We start from the raw sequence: 13025 nt of genomic DNA, 5'->3' as shown, positions 1-13025 counted from the left end.
CGTAGGAATAAACACACACAGAGTCGGGTCGAATTCTTCCACGTGGGGCGGACTGACACGCCGGAGGGGTGTGTTTGCACTTCGATGTCTTCCCAGCAAAATACGGCATCAAGTATTTTCGCGAGGCGGTGCGACGCGGGAGCGATTCCAAGTAACAAGTGGTTGTCAAAAGGTGAAGAAAGCTGACGACAGTGGTGATGTGAAGGGACCATGCTGTCAGGGTGGGATGGTCCATTGGGTATATGTTTGGGGGTGCGACCATAGTAAATTTGCTTTTTGAAACACGCAGAATTGTAGGAAGGGATGTGAAGGCGTTGGGTGAATATTGACCCCCCCCCCACCACCACCACCACTCACCCACACCAACTCAAAGTTCGTTGCAAAGAAGGCATTAAAATTGGATTTCTACCAGAATAAACACTTAATCAGTTAATGTGTCCAGAATTTTGACAAGCTTGGAACACCCCCTCCTCCGTTAAATGTTATAAAAATGAAAAACTGCTGTTGCAAACTGCGCAGGGAACAAGGATCGCCAAGGTCGCATAGTTGTAAGGACAGGGTTGTAGGGGGGAGGGTGTGTTGTAAGTTGACCCTCGGTAACGTCACGAAATCCTAGCCTGTACCAGGCTTCGGGAGGCGACTGGAAAGAGTAGAAATCGGCCAGATAGAGAGACAACATGCAAAGGGAGTTAGTCCGCTATAGAGTACACCCGGGTGCGCATCCTACTCTCTAGCGGACCAACTCTCCTGGCATGTTATCTCTCTATTTCGCCGATTTCTACTTTTTGCAGCCGCCTCCCGAAGCCTGGTAGAGGCTAACGAAATCCCACCTCCGTGTAGTGTAGAACCGGCAAACACCATCAAGGCCATGTGCGCGCACAGCGTGAGAGGACAGGAGTTCAAACTTTCAGGGAAGGTTAGAAATCACATGAATCAAAGAGTGGGTGAAATGGCAACGTGTTACTTGGTGCGCACGTCTTCGCCGTGAACTATGTGAGGAGAACATGACATACAAAGAACTATTCGAGTCACTAGCTAGAGCGTCGACAGAGGGCGGATTTTAAGTTATCTCAATATGTATGCTATGTTTTAGTGTATGTTCGGTATGATTGACATCACCCACCACGACATGTTACCCACCCCGCCCCACCCCCAAGCTGATCCGATTCCTATTATGTCAGAGAAAGAGTTAAAATTGTCACTGATAACGTTGAAAGTGATACTTTTCTAACAGTTGTTGTATCCCTCCCCAAACGAGACGTAAAAAAGCAAGTGTTTTATCTTCCTAAACCGTTTTATTCTGATGTTTCCACCACCAAGTTCTCGCCATCATTGAAGTCTATATTTTCCTTTCAATGAATCTTTCCTGAGCTGTGGTTTGAGAACAAACGGAAACCTTAAAGGGGTAACCTGTGCCTGTCTCTCAGAAACACGTGTAGTGCGAAGAATATAAGTCACTGTAAATCCCTTTCTTATCTCCTGCCTCTAGGTGTCTCCTAAATTACAGGCTCATAGGGTCTTTAACGTTAGACAAATAAATACAGGAAAGACTCAGTCGGACAGTCCCTCCTCTGGTCTGCGTGAAGAAATATATAGACGGAACAGATGAGTTCAACTCGAGACCACCGATGCGAGACCCGGTACATGTGTGGGTGCGAGTAAATACGAGGGCCAAGTTGTAGAAATGACTCTGAGTTCCCTACCCCGATCAGGCCATACTGATTTGATTCTATGGATAACGTCTCCGTCATACCACAAAACTGGTGCGATCGCGCGAAAAAAAACAAGTTGCCTTAATTATGAAATCGAAGCGGTCAGGAAGGTTGAACAAAATGACTGAATGAATGCAAAGAGCAAGGTATACCAGACAATAAATTTTTTATCTTTTGTTCTTTCACATGGTCTTTGGATTAGAATTGGTGGTGCAAGCAAGTGGTATTTCGAGCCCCACAAGTTCCCTTCCTCTGCCATGTTATTCTTTTCCTTTCGACCTCTGCCATCCTTCAAGTACCGACAGGAATATCATGGTCACAAAGTTTTATTTTGGGCACTGACGAAAATTGATGCGCGCGCGGATGTCATCCATATAATGAAGCCAGTGTGGCCTTAACTGCAGGGGTGCACCGCTAATGGTACGAAATATGTGGCTGGGCACCGGCGGCTGGCATGATGTCATGTCTCTTATATTTTACGGGCTGCCCTTCACCCCTGTTCTGTGTGAACCTCGGTGTAGGGGCAGTCCCCTCAATCTCTCCCCACGCCTGATCTTCATTTGGAATTTGGATCCAATAAAACAGTCGGCTGGTGAGCAGGGAGTCGGGTCATGGGCGGGCTATCCGGGAAAATCAAGGTCTGATGTGACACCAACTCACAGGAAATAACTCTTTTACTCAGTCCAGAATGCAAGCGAAAAAGCCATCACGTTTAGATTACATGTATGTGGCCACGATCTTGATTCATTGATGGAATTATTCGAAAACTCAAATTCTGGTGTTAGCGTGCGAAAGATAAAACAAATATTGATATTGTTATATGTTCCTCACATATGGTCCACGGAGACCCTTCGTTTCCCTTTAGTTGCTAGGATAAAGGGGTTGTTCTTTATTTGCCATAGGAAACGAAAACGGGTATTTTTTAAGTAAGAACATGTACATAACATTTACATCCATTGGCACGTTTTACGTATTACACAATGGCACCATTCTCCACAGTGCCATCAAATGCCTCCAGCCCAGCGAGCAGCGTTTCAACAATGTCTCTCGTCCTCTCCTGGTCGTTCTCCTGCTCGTCTGTCTGGTACGAAGAGAAATTTTCTGGCAGTGTCGGAAGGTCCCTCAGCTCTTCGAAGAGGTCGTGATCTGGTAGTATGGACGTACAGTCCCATTCTGTTGTTGTTCCCTCCAGGATATGGTCAGACGACCGAATGGCCCATTCTTGGCCCTGCTGGCTTGGCGTTCCAAGTCGTGGTGCATCGTTCACACAGTACTGTGCTCCAAGTTGTTCCTTTACTTTGTCCTGTGACCGCGGATCGTGAGCGCAGTAGGTCGCGTTGGGTGTCGTGCTGTGAAGCATTCGTCCTAGGAAAAAGTCATGAAGATTTAAGTGTTATAAAAAGTGATCAACCTAAGTCACAGTCTCTTATAATAAATTTGGTGCGTCACAGCTTGTATTTTGTACATGGACGCTTTGTTTCTTGTCAAACTAAGACGTCGTCGTCCTTTGATGAGAAAGAAAGGCACAGTTGAATCATTTCTTATTGTATTGGCCATGGACATGTCACGGATTCTTACCTTCTTGTTGACCAGTCACACTGGAACTGACGCGGCTTGCTACATTTGCAGGGTTTACAACTTTGACGATAGTCTTGTAGTTTTCCCTGCGAACAAACTTGCACGTCACCGGTTTCAAGTTCATGGCTTTGTCTCCGGCCCAACCGACGTACTGTACAAAAAAATAAGTCAATCAAACATTAACCAAATAGACAAGTCATCTTTGCTGCCACACGTGAGCCTTTAATCGAATTTGTCCGTACGATTCCACGATAGACGTCTTAAAAAACTATGTTTGCGACTTGAAAGAGCAGCTTTGTTAAACTGAGCAAGCTGATACTGTAACGGTTTTGAAATCCGAAGAAAACAAATATGGCCATATATAGACCGGAGAAGTTGCCCAACATGTAGTCCTAATCAGGCCTTGTTCTAATCAGGCCTAACAACGCAGTAAAATATCATTTATGCAAAATAATTTATTTTTTTCTGGACAGACTGGGCAGATTAAACCCAAAATTAAACTTACACAGTTTGATCCAATGTACCAACGTTGTTTGTTCTTGTATGGGACATATTTCTTCAGAAACGCAGTCTTCATCTCCCATATGGGGTGGTTCTCCTACAAGAACAAATGAAATCAAATATGGCAGTAGTACAATTGTTGAAAAGGTGTTGATATTGAATTTCACAATTCCTACGAAGAAAGGAGGTAAGAATCACAACAGTACCAAATTTTATACACAGACACCCACCTGGCCGATCGTTTTAACGTCCACAACGAACCTTTCCTGTGAACAAAATAAAATACTGAGGGATGAACTAAAGAAATTGAGTCTTGTGGAAGTGATTACATGTTATCCAACGACAGAAGCTACTTGTAGTTACTTTCGCGTATATATTACGATAACAGCTGAAATGGACGGTGTAACATTGTAATACATTATTTAGTACCAAGCAAACCTTCTAACTTGGGTACAGATGAGGTTTAGAAAAGATAAAGCACGACAAGTGATATAACAGTTCTAAGACTCAAAGCCAACGTTCTGTAGCAGCTTCTAGGCCACTCCAGCTCGGATCGCCATCCGTGAACGTAGTTGCATTTCCTCACCATGAAGGACGAATTCTCCCCGGCCGAGTCTTCGTTCTCGTCATCCGGAAAGACGACAGGGTCCCGGCTGAGCACCTCCGCGAAAGAAGTAACGGTGCAGTCCTTCCGGTTTTCGACAGGCGGCGTCTGAGTGGTACTTGAAAAGTGACAGGAAAAAAGATTTCTGTGATTATAAAAAATTGCATCATCTTAACAACGTTATTATGCTCTTGCAGTCCTTCCGTTTTTCGACGGGCGGGGTCTGAGTGGTACTTAAAAAGTGACAGAACAAATCGTCACTGAAAAGATCACAAATTGCATTATCTTAACAACGTTCATCATGCTCCAGATCTGTATCCTGATTTAACAGCTGGTCAGCGAGACCCTAACAACGTATGCTATGTTTTACTTTTTGAGTCTCTCAATGCATAGAGAGAAGTTGTAAACTTAGAGTGAGCAAGTTGCTACTCACGGATTGACTCTGGCGCCAGCAGTGACGGTAGTGAGGTGGTGAGGACGTCCTACTTCAGCCATGTTACTCACTTTTGTGACGTTTGGAGCCAAGGTTACTTCATCCTGCTGACCTGATATAGAAAGAAACAGAAACAGACTTACCAGTAGACTAGTGCAATCATAAAAAAAGCGTTGTTGATGTTCCAGTGAAATATTATAGGACAAAAATGTCAAACTTTCCTACAGCCTAAAACTAGGTTTGTTTTCGCATCTTACCTGCAGTATTGCAATGATTGACAGATGTCACAATCTTCACAATCTGCTTGTTCTTCTCTAGTCTGACGAATTTGGCGGTGATCGCGCGGAATTTCTTCCCACATCGTCTTAATCCCAGATACTATAAGACCACAATGTGAAATTTAAAACAAATCGTAGGAAAGAGGCAATTTTTCCCAAACAAAGTTATCTTTTATTTTAAACAAGTCTAGGTGATACGAAAGAATTCCCATACTGTATTTCGATCATACTAGAAGTGGGAGTCATTCCGTATAATAGTTTACTTCGAAGTAGAAATGGGGACTTTTAAAAGATTCTTGATTGCCAGCGTCTTTCGATTAGTAGCCGCATATTGAGGTGAAAAAACTTACGCAGTTTGAGGCGATGTACAAGTTCGGCGTGTTCTTGTACGGAACGTACTTCCTCAGTAAGCCATTGTTGACCTTCCAGATCGGACGACTCGCCTAGACCAAGACAGGTCAGACGCAGCGTTACAAACTATCAACATGTACAATAGCATGGCGTATAGCAATTACTGAATAACAGATCAAGGTTCATACTAGGAGGCCAAACTATACACAAGAATACAAAGAGATTAGAGCTACAAAAGGTAAACACTTGTACTGACATTTGTATCTTCATGTGAACTGGTTTTAACTGGACGGTACCGGTAATACCAAATAATACAGTGATTTCATCCTCAATTTTATCTGTTTCTAAAATGACTCATATCATTGATTTCCATAATTCTCATTAACATTGTCTAGTAAAATGAACAAATGACCTACTTCATCCGGGACGTTTGTTTCGACCACGAAGTCATTCTGTGGAGGTGACACAAAAATAGCAACGTTTTTGGTATTATAACCATTATGAACAAATATTGAAACAAGCACTCTTAAAAGACCATGGAGTATGGACGTGCACAAGAATAACTACAAAGTTACTATAAAGGAAGTATGTGAGCCTGCTCTCAGATTAACTTGCTGACATCTGTCTATAGATTGTACAGCTTACTACATTCTACGTGAGAATGGCAGAGACTTACCAGGAAATAAGCATTGGTGTTTCCTGAATTATCGTCACTTTCGTTGCCCGGGTCTGGGGAGATGATGGCATTCTGCCTGCACTCTTTTTCCATGACGGACGTGGACTGTGTTATTAACATATCGCCAAATGTATAAATATTGCTCATCACGGTTATGGCATCATGATAGCTACGTCCCATTGCTAGTCGGCGTTTTTGAACCATGGAATGTCGTGGCACATACTCACGTCAGAAAAAGTCATGCAGAACTGATACATGAAATATGCCTATCGCATGGGCAGCATATCAGAGACTGGAATAAACAACAGACGCCTCTATATATCCATGTCAGGGAAAGTATAATATATCGTACCCTACTCACGAGTTGAAATGTTTTAATGTCTCAGTTCCTACAACACTCACTGTTTTGAAGACAAATGGAAATCGTACATGTAGGTGTACGCCTACCTTGACACACATACGCAGTAAACCTCTGGTGCCATAAAGCAAGTTGAGTTAAAGGGCAAAAAATGAGTTAAAGGAGAAAATGAGGTAGAGGAGAATTCTTACCTGACTGTGGAAAAGCAGACCCCTGTTCAGTATTGTGTCATGAAAGACATGTATATACCCGGAACTTTGCCAACACGAACTTGTACGTACAGGATCCATGTATATTTTGTATACACCTGTACATAATGGCGGTACTTTATAACGGTGACAACAAGCAACAGATATCAAGGCCACATTTCTTTGATTTCATCGATAAAGTCGCCCGAAGACCCCCAAAATTGATGCGAACAAAAAAAGGTGAGGTTTTCTTGTTCCAGAAGACAGTGTAGCAAAAGAACCAGGTTTGTATTTCACCGTTAGATAACCAACATGTCTTACACCAGTATGAAAGGAATATTAATCTTTTTATTTATTGATAAACAGACAAAAGTTGTTGATCATTTGAGAGATCATTTGAGAGATCTCAGTCACTGGCGAAAGTTGGCGGATGTTGTCTGGAATGCGGATTATAAGTAGATTACAAGTGGTGCTAGGGGAATTAGGCTTGTATTACTTGTTCTCAACGTCAAAAGGTATCAGTCAACCAAAAAACAAGACCATGGGGTGTTCCGAACAGACAAGGGACGTTCTGCTGCAGTACTAAGAGAAGGTGCTATAGAAGGCAAACTTTATCTTGACACTTGTCTTTCTAATATCTACCCACATACAAAATATCGTCACGATGTACAAATTGTTTCTCAAGTAAAAGTATGCAGAAAGTACATGGAAATTTCATGTTGACTCAAATTTTGTAACAGAAGACACAAACATTACTGATCTGATGATGAAAGAACATCCAGTAAGCTAAGACACAAAATAACTCTGGTCACATTTATTCATTTATATACAAATAATAATTTCTTGACATATCGCATTACGTGATCTGGTCATCAATATTCCAATATTATACCACCTTACTCGTGTACCTGTGAGTGTAGATAACAATCAATTGACGGTACGAATATTTCTCATTCTTACATATAAAAATCATCCATCAGATCTTCAAAAGCTTAATTTTGCATCAGTTATCTTAGTCATCAGTGTGCATTTGCATAAATATCTCAACTAAATTATTTATCTGCAATGCTATTGATCAATGGAAATGACAAAAATATAATGTGTAGTACTTAAAAATGTCAATGACCATTTCTTTACTTCCACTATTTGATCTATTACAAACATCAAAGTGACACACGTCATTTCAATTGCAATATAGTCTCTGTGTAAGGAGTATCTATATGAGGAAACAATAAATCTTAATACAATGGTGCATTTTACAGTGACGAAATACATCTTTTCTTTCAAAAGCAACATAAAACATGGATCAAAAAGTTTCAATTACATCAAATAAAACACGGGGAAGACACACGTTTGTCAACGTTCCAAAGGTGCTCTAAAAGGGTGGCACTTTGTCTAGTGAAGACGTGTCTTTGTAAAAAAAAGCCCAAACAGTACAAAGCAGAAGCTGAGACATGGGATGTTGCAAAAACACCACAGCAAGACAGTAGCACAGCTTTCTTCATCCAGCCCCCTTGGTGACGTACATTTCGACTATCACTGTTATAAGAGACTTTTAAAAAGTCTGTAAGATTACTGTAAGGTTCAAGTTTTACTGGGCAAAAGTAACGGCTACGAGGTAGAGTATACTTCTCACAAAGCCTGATTGACTACTTGAGCTGTTTTCAACTAATTTCATTGGTTCGCTTTGCACAATTCTATGATCATTTATCTTAAGAATTGAAAGTATTTTTTTGCACTATATTTGGCCAGATTGCCAATGTCTATCAGATTGCCAATTGTATTTTCGTTTTGATTCTAACAGATAGCAATCTAGACAGAAAGAAGAAGAGCGACTCCAGCCAGAATCCACTTGGCAGGCTTCTCCTTGCTCTTGAGATTGAAGGTCCAGACGAAGGTGGGTCCCCGCATCTTGGTCTTGTAGACTGGACACTCGTAGATGTTCTTCGTGTCCTGGCGATCCACGGGGATGGCCTTGATGAACATGACCGGCATGGCTGGGGTCAGTTCCTTAAGACGGGCGTCGGTCATCATGCCTGAAGAAAGGAATGGATGGCATGATTAGATGGCTCATTTGTGCTTAATACTCACGTTTCTAATTCTATTTAACAATGTACAGGTGTTGGATGTTGAGTCAGTGTTCTGTACATAGTTGTTAACGGTTTGTTTCATTGCACAAGGAAGTGCAAAAGTTCGGGTACGAGGATAGATTAGTTGGATAATAATATGCTCATTTAGCTATAATGGTCATAATTTTGAATCACTACTTGAAAGCAAGGAGGTGATGTGCTTTGGTTAGTCATAACTCTTAACCAATGATGGTCTAGTGTATTTTGGCTACAATGTACGTTATAAAGCACACTCCTACCTTGCTTGCAAAGACACGGGCCAATACATCTGTCCTTGGTGCTGAAAACCTACCAAAAACACACACAAAGACTAACAGTACGTCTGTCTTTCTCCTTACCTGTCTGTACGTCCCAGCGTGCACCCTCCATGAACAGACCGTGTACATAAGCGCCCTCACGCGGCGGCCCGCCAAAGTCCTCCTTGCTCTTCTTGGTGACGTCAACCGTCAGGCACATCTTGTCCAACGGCCACTCATTCTTACGCGCCATGCTCTGAAAAGAAACAACGAAAACACACTCTTTAAAGGCAGAAATGATATCTAAAAACTTTTTTCTCCATTTTTTTCATCCAACAAGAATCTATGACATTCAGGTCTATTGCTGCAAAATGGACAATGATAAGGACAACATTCAAGTATGCCTTTGGATTACTATATATTTCTACAAACTGTTCTTACAGTAGATCATCTGCCCATTTGCTAGTGTCACCAGGCAATCTCAATCGATGTAAAATGAAATGGAACGTTTGGTTACCTGCATGATAGCCGTGAGGAAGGACTGTGGGTTGAAGAACCCGGAGAGCCAGACCACGGCGGGGAGGGTGAAGTCGTTCACCCAGGTGTCGAGTTCCCGGATGCGCGCCAGCAGGTCGGCGTACCACTGCGCCAGCCCGTACATGGACGGGTACGCCAGCCGGGCCCAGGAGTCGGGCACGTGGTCGAAGAACAGCGAGTTCTGCAGGGCCTCCATCTCCGGCGAGATCGTCAGCTCACCCTAAATGGAAAATATAGATTAGTTATGAAGTGTTCAACAAGTGTCCATTATAACCCAAAAACTTTATAGTCTCCGAATTCATTTGTCCCTCGTCCATGAATCTAGTCCTTGGACAAACGTATGGGGCTCAAAAGTGAGGACCTCTTTGATGTTACTTCTGGGTACGGATTAGGATGACAGCACTGGATGGAAGATTGACATGCAGAATGACAGGAGATCAGATGGTTAGACAAGGGCCAGGAGCCAGCAAAAATTCTCCACATGGGGGAATTCAAAAAGCCGAGGGTTGCACTTCCTAGTAGTCTGAAACATCCGACGTGTTGTTGTGGTGGAGAAGATTTAAGACAGTACATTTTATCATTAATGTGTCTGGACATTCACTGACCTTGAGACCAAGATCGAGGTTCTTAAGCGACCTCCGGATTTCCCTGGTGAGTTGGTTCATCCGCTCACACTCCTGCAGTGCCACCAGGACGTAGGGGGTCTTGTTCTCGGCCTTGGCGGTGATCTCCTGCATGTTGAACTCCTCAGGAAGCTTCTCCAGTATGTCATCCAGCGTGTTCTTCACCTGAATCAGACGGTTGCAGCATTTTGTCAACATATGGTAGATATTTTTGTCGATAAAAAACTTTAGGGTGAAATGGGAGCCCTTGAATTTACTTTGTATTCTTCCTTATATGCATGACTGCGCAGGAAAATGTTTTAAGCTTCTTGAATCCTTTGTATTTTACGTCTTTCACCGAAGCTGTGAATGTAAGGATTCCAACTGTGTCCAACTGAATCATTTAGGCTGCAGTGTTTCTAAAGAAAATGTGTAAGAAACAGACCTTCTCCTCAACAGTGGGTCCACTCCCGGCTCCCGAGGCGTTGTCCCTCGGCTGCAGCTCCAAGACCGTCTTGAACAGGTTGTCTGACGTGGTGGTGAGGAAGCCGATCTCAGCGTTGGGGTGCAGACCGTACAGGTACGGGCTCTCAGGCGGCAGCATGTCGTCGATGTACTGATGGTAGCCCTTGTAGTCCAGGTTGGGCGGGCAGGGGAAGCCTGGCGCAAAGGACAGCTCTCCATCCAGCTGGAAGAAGTCAATCATACATTTAGTGGTTAAGGTGCACGTGGTTAACAGGCGCATTATGGTAAAGTGAGTAGATTTGGTGCATACTGCCTTCTCTGCATAGCACCCAGTATTTAATAATGGGAGTTTAACACCATTCGACCAGCGGACTAGCCTCCTGCTGCAGTGAGTGCAGCACAAAGTTGTGTGGTATAGAAACGGAGATGGGACTGCCCTATGTCTTTAACCATCTACTGTGAGAAGGATTTTGACTGACGGATTTCTGCAAGAGCATTTATTGAGGCAAGCCAATTAGTAACTAGATTTTGTATTATAAGTTCTCTTCAAGCCAGTCGGCTCACCATGTCCGGATGCATGTACTCCTCCAGGTACGTGCTGCAGAGCCGTCTGTCCCAGTCATCAGTGATGTGGCCCCCGTACATGATCTGTCCGAACAGGTAACGCAGGTCCGTCCACGGCACCTGGGGGAAAAAACAGAATATGTTTTGCATGCAAAATATTTGTAAAAAGACTTTTACGTCTGACACAATATTTACTCAAAGTTTTTTACAATAATATTCAAATTCCCTAAGTACTTTGATACGGATCGATACAAAAAAATCTCGGCTTTGTCTATATCAGAGACAACCACGAGATTATCTATAATACTTATTTCGTACCCCATCGATTCTACAATAATCTACACTAAGGCATACCTTTGCATTCGCCTCAAGGTAGTTATACAGCACATTGACAGAGATGGTGAGATCCCCGTTGTTGAAAGGATAGGGTCGGTTCCATCCTTGGGGTCCAAACTTGCGCCTCTCTCCAACCACAGCGTGGAAGTAGCACAGACCAAAGAGAATGCTCTTGAACTCCAGCTCCCGGGCACACATCTCCATCGTGTCCTATTAGAAAGGTGTATATTAACCGTTAGCACTCAGTAAATGAATAAATGACTAGACGAACACCATTAACACTATTGCTGTTTCCTCGGTCGGAAGTATTGTTTGGGGTGGCACTGATCTAAGGGGAGTTTGAATGTATGTATCTTATCCTGGGCTGGAATAGGTGAGTGTATGTTTCATTTGTTTGACAGGGTCGTGCCTCATCATTTCCTGGGTGCACATGATAGGATGTGGTATGGGGTCGACAGGAACGTGTCCTGTGTAAAATTATTGTGGTATGTAACAGTGACATTTCCGAAATGTTCACAAAAACCCAGGGCACTTTTGGAAAGTCTGATATCTTCTCGTTACCTGGTTGAAGTTGTCCAGCGCCTTGTGCAGATTGGCGAATATGCCGGTCGGCGGCTCGTTGGTGATCTTGATGGCGTTCTCCAGGATGCCCTGCGGGATGATGTGCTCCTGGGGGTCGCTCGCCGCCTCGGCCGAGATGAAGACGCGATAGTTCTCGTGACCCTCCGCGCTGTTCTCGTCCATCTTCTTCTCCAGCGTGCTCAGCCACCTGGCTACAAGATGGATGTTCTGTCGACGGAAAATGAGAAGTTTGCAATAGCCCAATCATTTGCGACCATTAACAACGCTCAATCTTATTTGAGACTATATACAGATTTACAGACGTGGAATACAATTTTCATCCGTTAATTGTCGTTACTTCTCAGGAAGACAAAATGTAGACTGAATCATCATGTATCCAATGTTTAGTGTAGAGGAAAACTACCTGTCAAATTTTAAAGTTGTTCCATTGTATTAACAGTATTGTCTCGTTACTCAGTCAGTTTCTAGCCAGTAAAAATTACCTGTAGGATCACCCAATGCCCATCCTTCGCTGCCAGATCCAGTGCATTCTCGGCCACCACCTCCTGGCCCTGGCCCAGCGACACGTTGTGGAAGTTCCCGTTGTCGAACGTGAAGCCCAGCTTGTTTCCCAGGGCCTCCACGTCCTTCAGGGGGTCGACTCCCGGAGACAGGATGAAGAACACGGGCGTGGCCGGACCGGTCTCTTCAAAGGACTTGGCGAACTCCACCTGTCGGCTGGTGACATACTTGCTTCCGAGCTTTTCCTCCACAAAGTTCCTGATATGACATGGATGGAGTAAGATACAGAAGGTAAATGACAATAACATACATCTATCATTAAATGATCACATTAAGTATTTTATATCTCAGGCGTCGGATGGCCGACTAGCTTTAACACAAATGGTCATAAAAT

General features: G+C 43.3%; 1 protein-coding gene across 1 annotated transcript in view; it reads right to left on the bottom strand.

Moving 5' to 3' along the window:
* Positions 1-7471: 7471 nt before the first annotated feature.
* Positions 7472-13025, bottom strand: part of LOC109471120 (dynein beta chain, ciliary-like) — a 42673-nt gene continuing 37119 nt past the window's right edge. The window contains exons 70-78 of the mRNA XM_019770345.1: positions 12613-12889; positions 12110-12337; positions 11567-11758; positions 11213-11332; positions 10629-10871; positions 10187-10369; positions 9562-9801; positions 9147-9300; positions 7472-8715 (exon numbers count right to left, since the gene is read on the bottom strand). Of these exons, the coding sequence (XP_019625904.1) occupies positions 8492-8715; positions 9147-9300; positions 9562-9801; positions 10187-10369; positions 10629-10871; positions 11213-11332; positions 11567-11758; positions 12110-12337; positions 12613-12889 (1861 nt within the window). The 3' untranslated portion in view covers positions 7472-8491. The remainder of the gene's footprint in view (positions 8716-9146; positions 9301-9561; positions 9802-10186; positions 10370-10628; positions 10872-11212; positions 11333-11566; positions 11759-12109; positions 12338-12612; positions 12890-13025) is intronic.

Source organism: Branchiostoma belcheri, unplaced genomic scaffold (assembly GCF_001625305.1).
Source record: "Branchiostoma belcheri isolate BF01 breed outbred unplaced genomic scaffold, Haploidv18h27 scaffold24, whole genome shotgun sequence".
In the NCBI taxonomy this organism is placed as follows: Eukaryota; Metazoa; Chordata; class Leptocardii; order Amphioxiformes; family Branchiostomatidae; genus Branchiostoma; species Branchiostoma belcheri.
The sequence above is the reverse complement of the archived record's forward strand: the minus strand, read 5'-3'. Positions and strand labels throughout refer to the sequence as shown.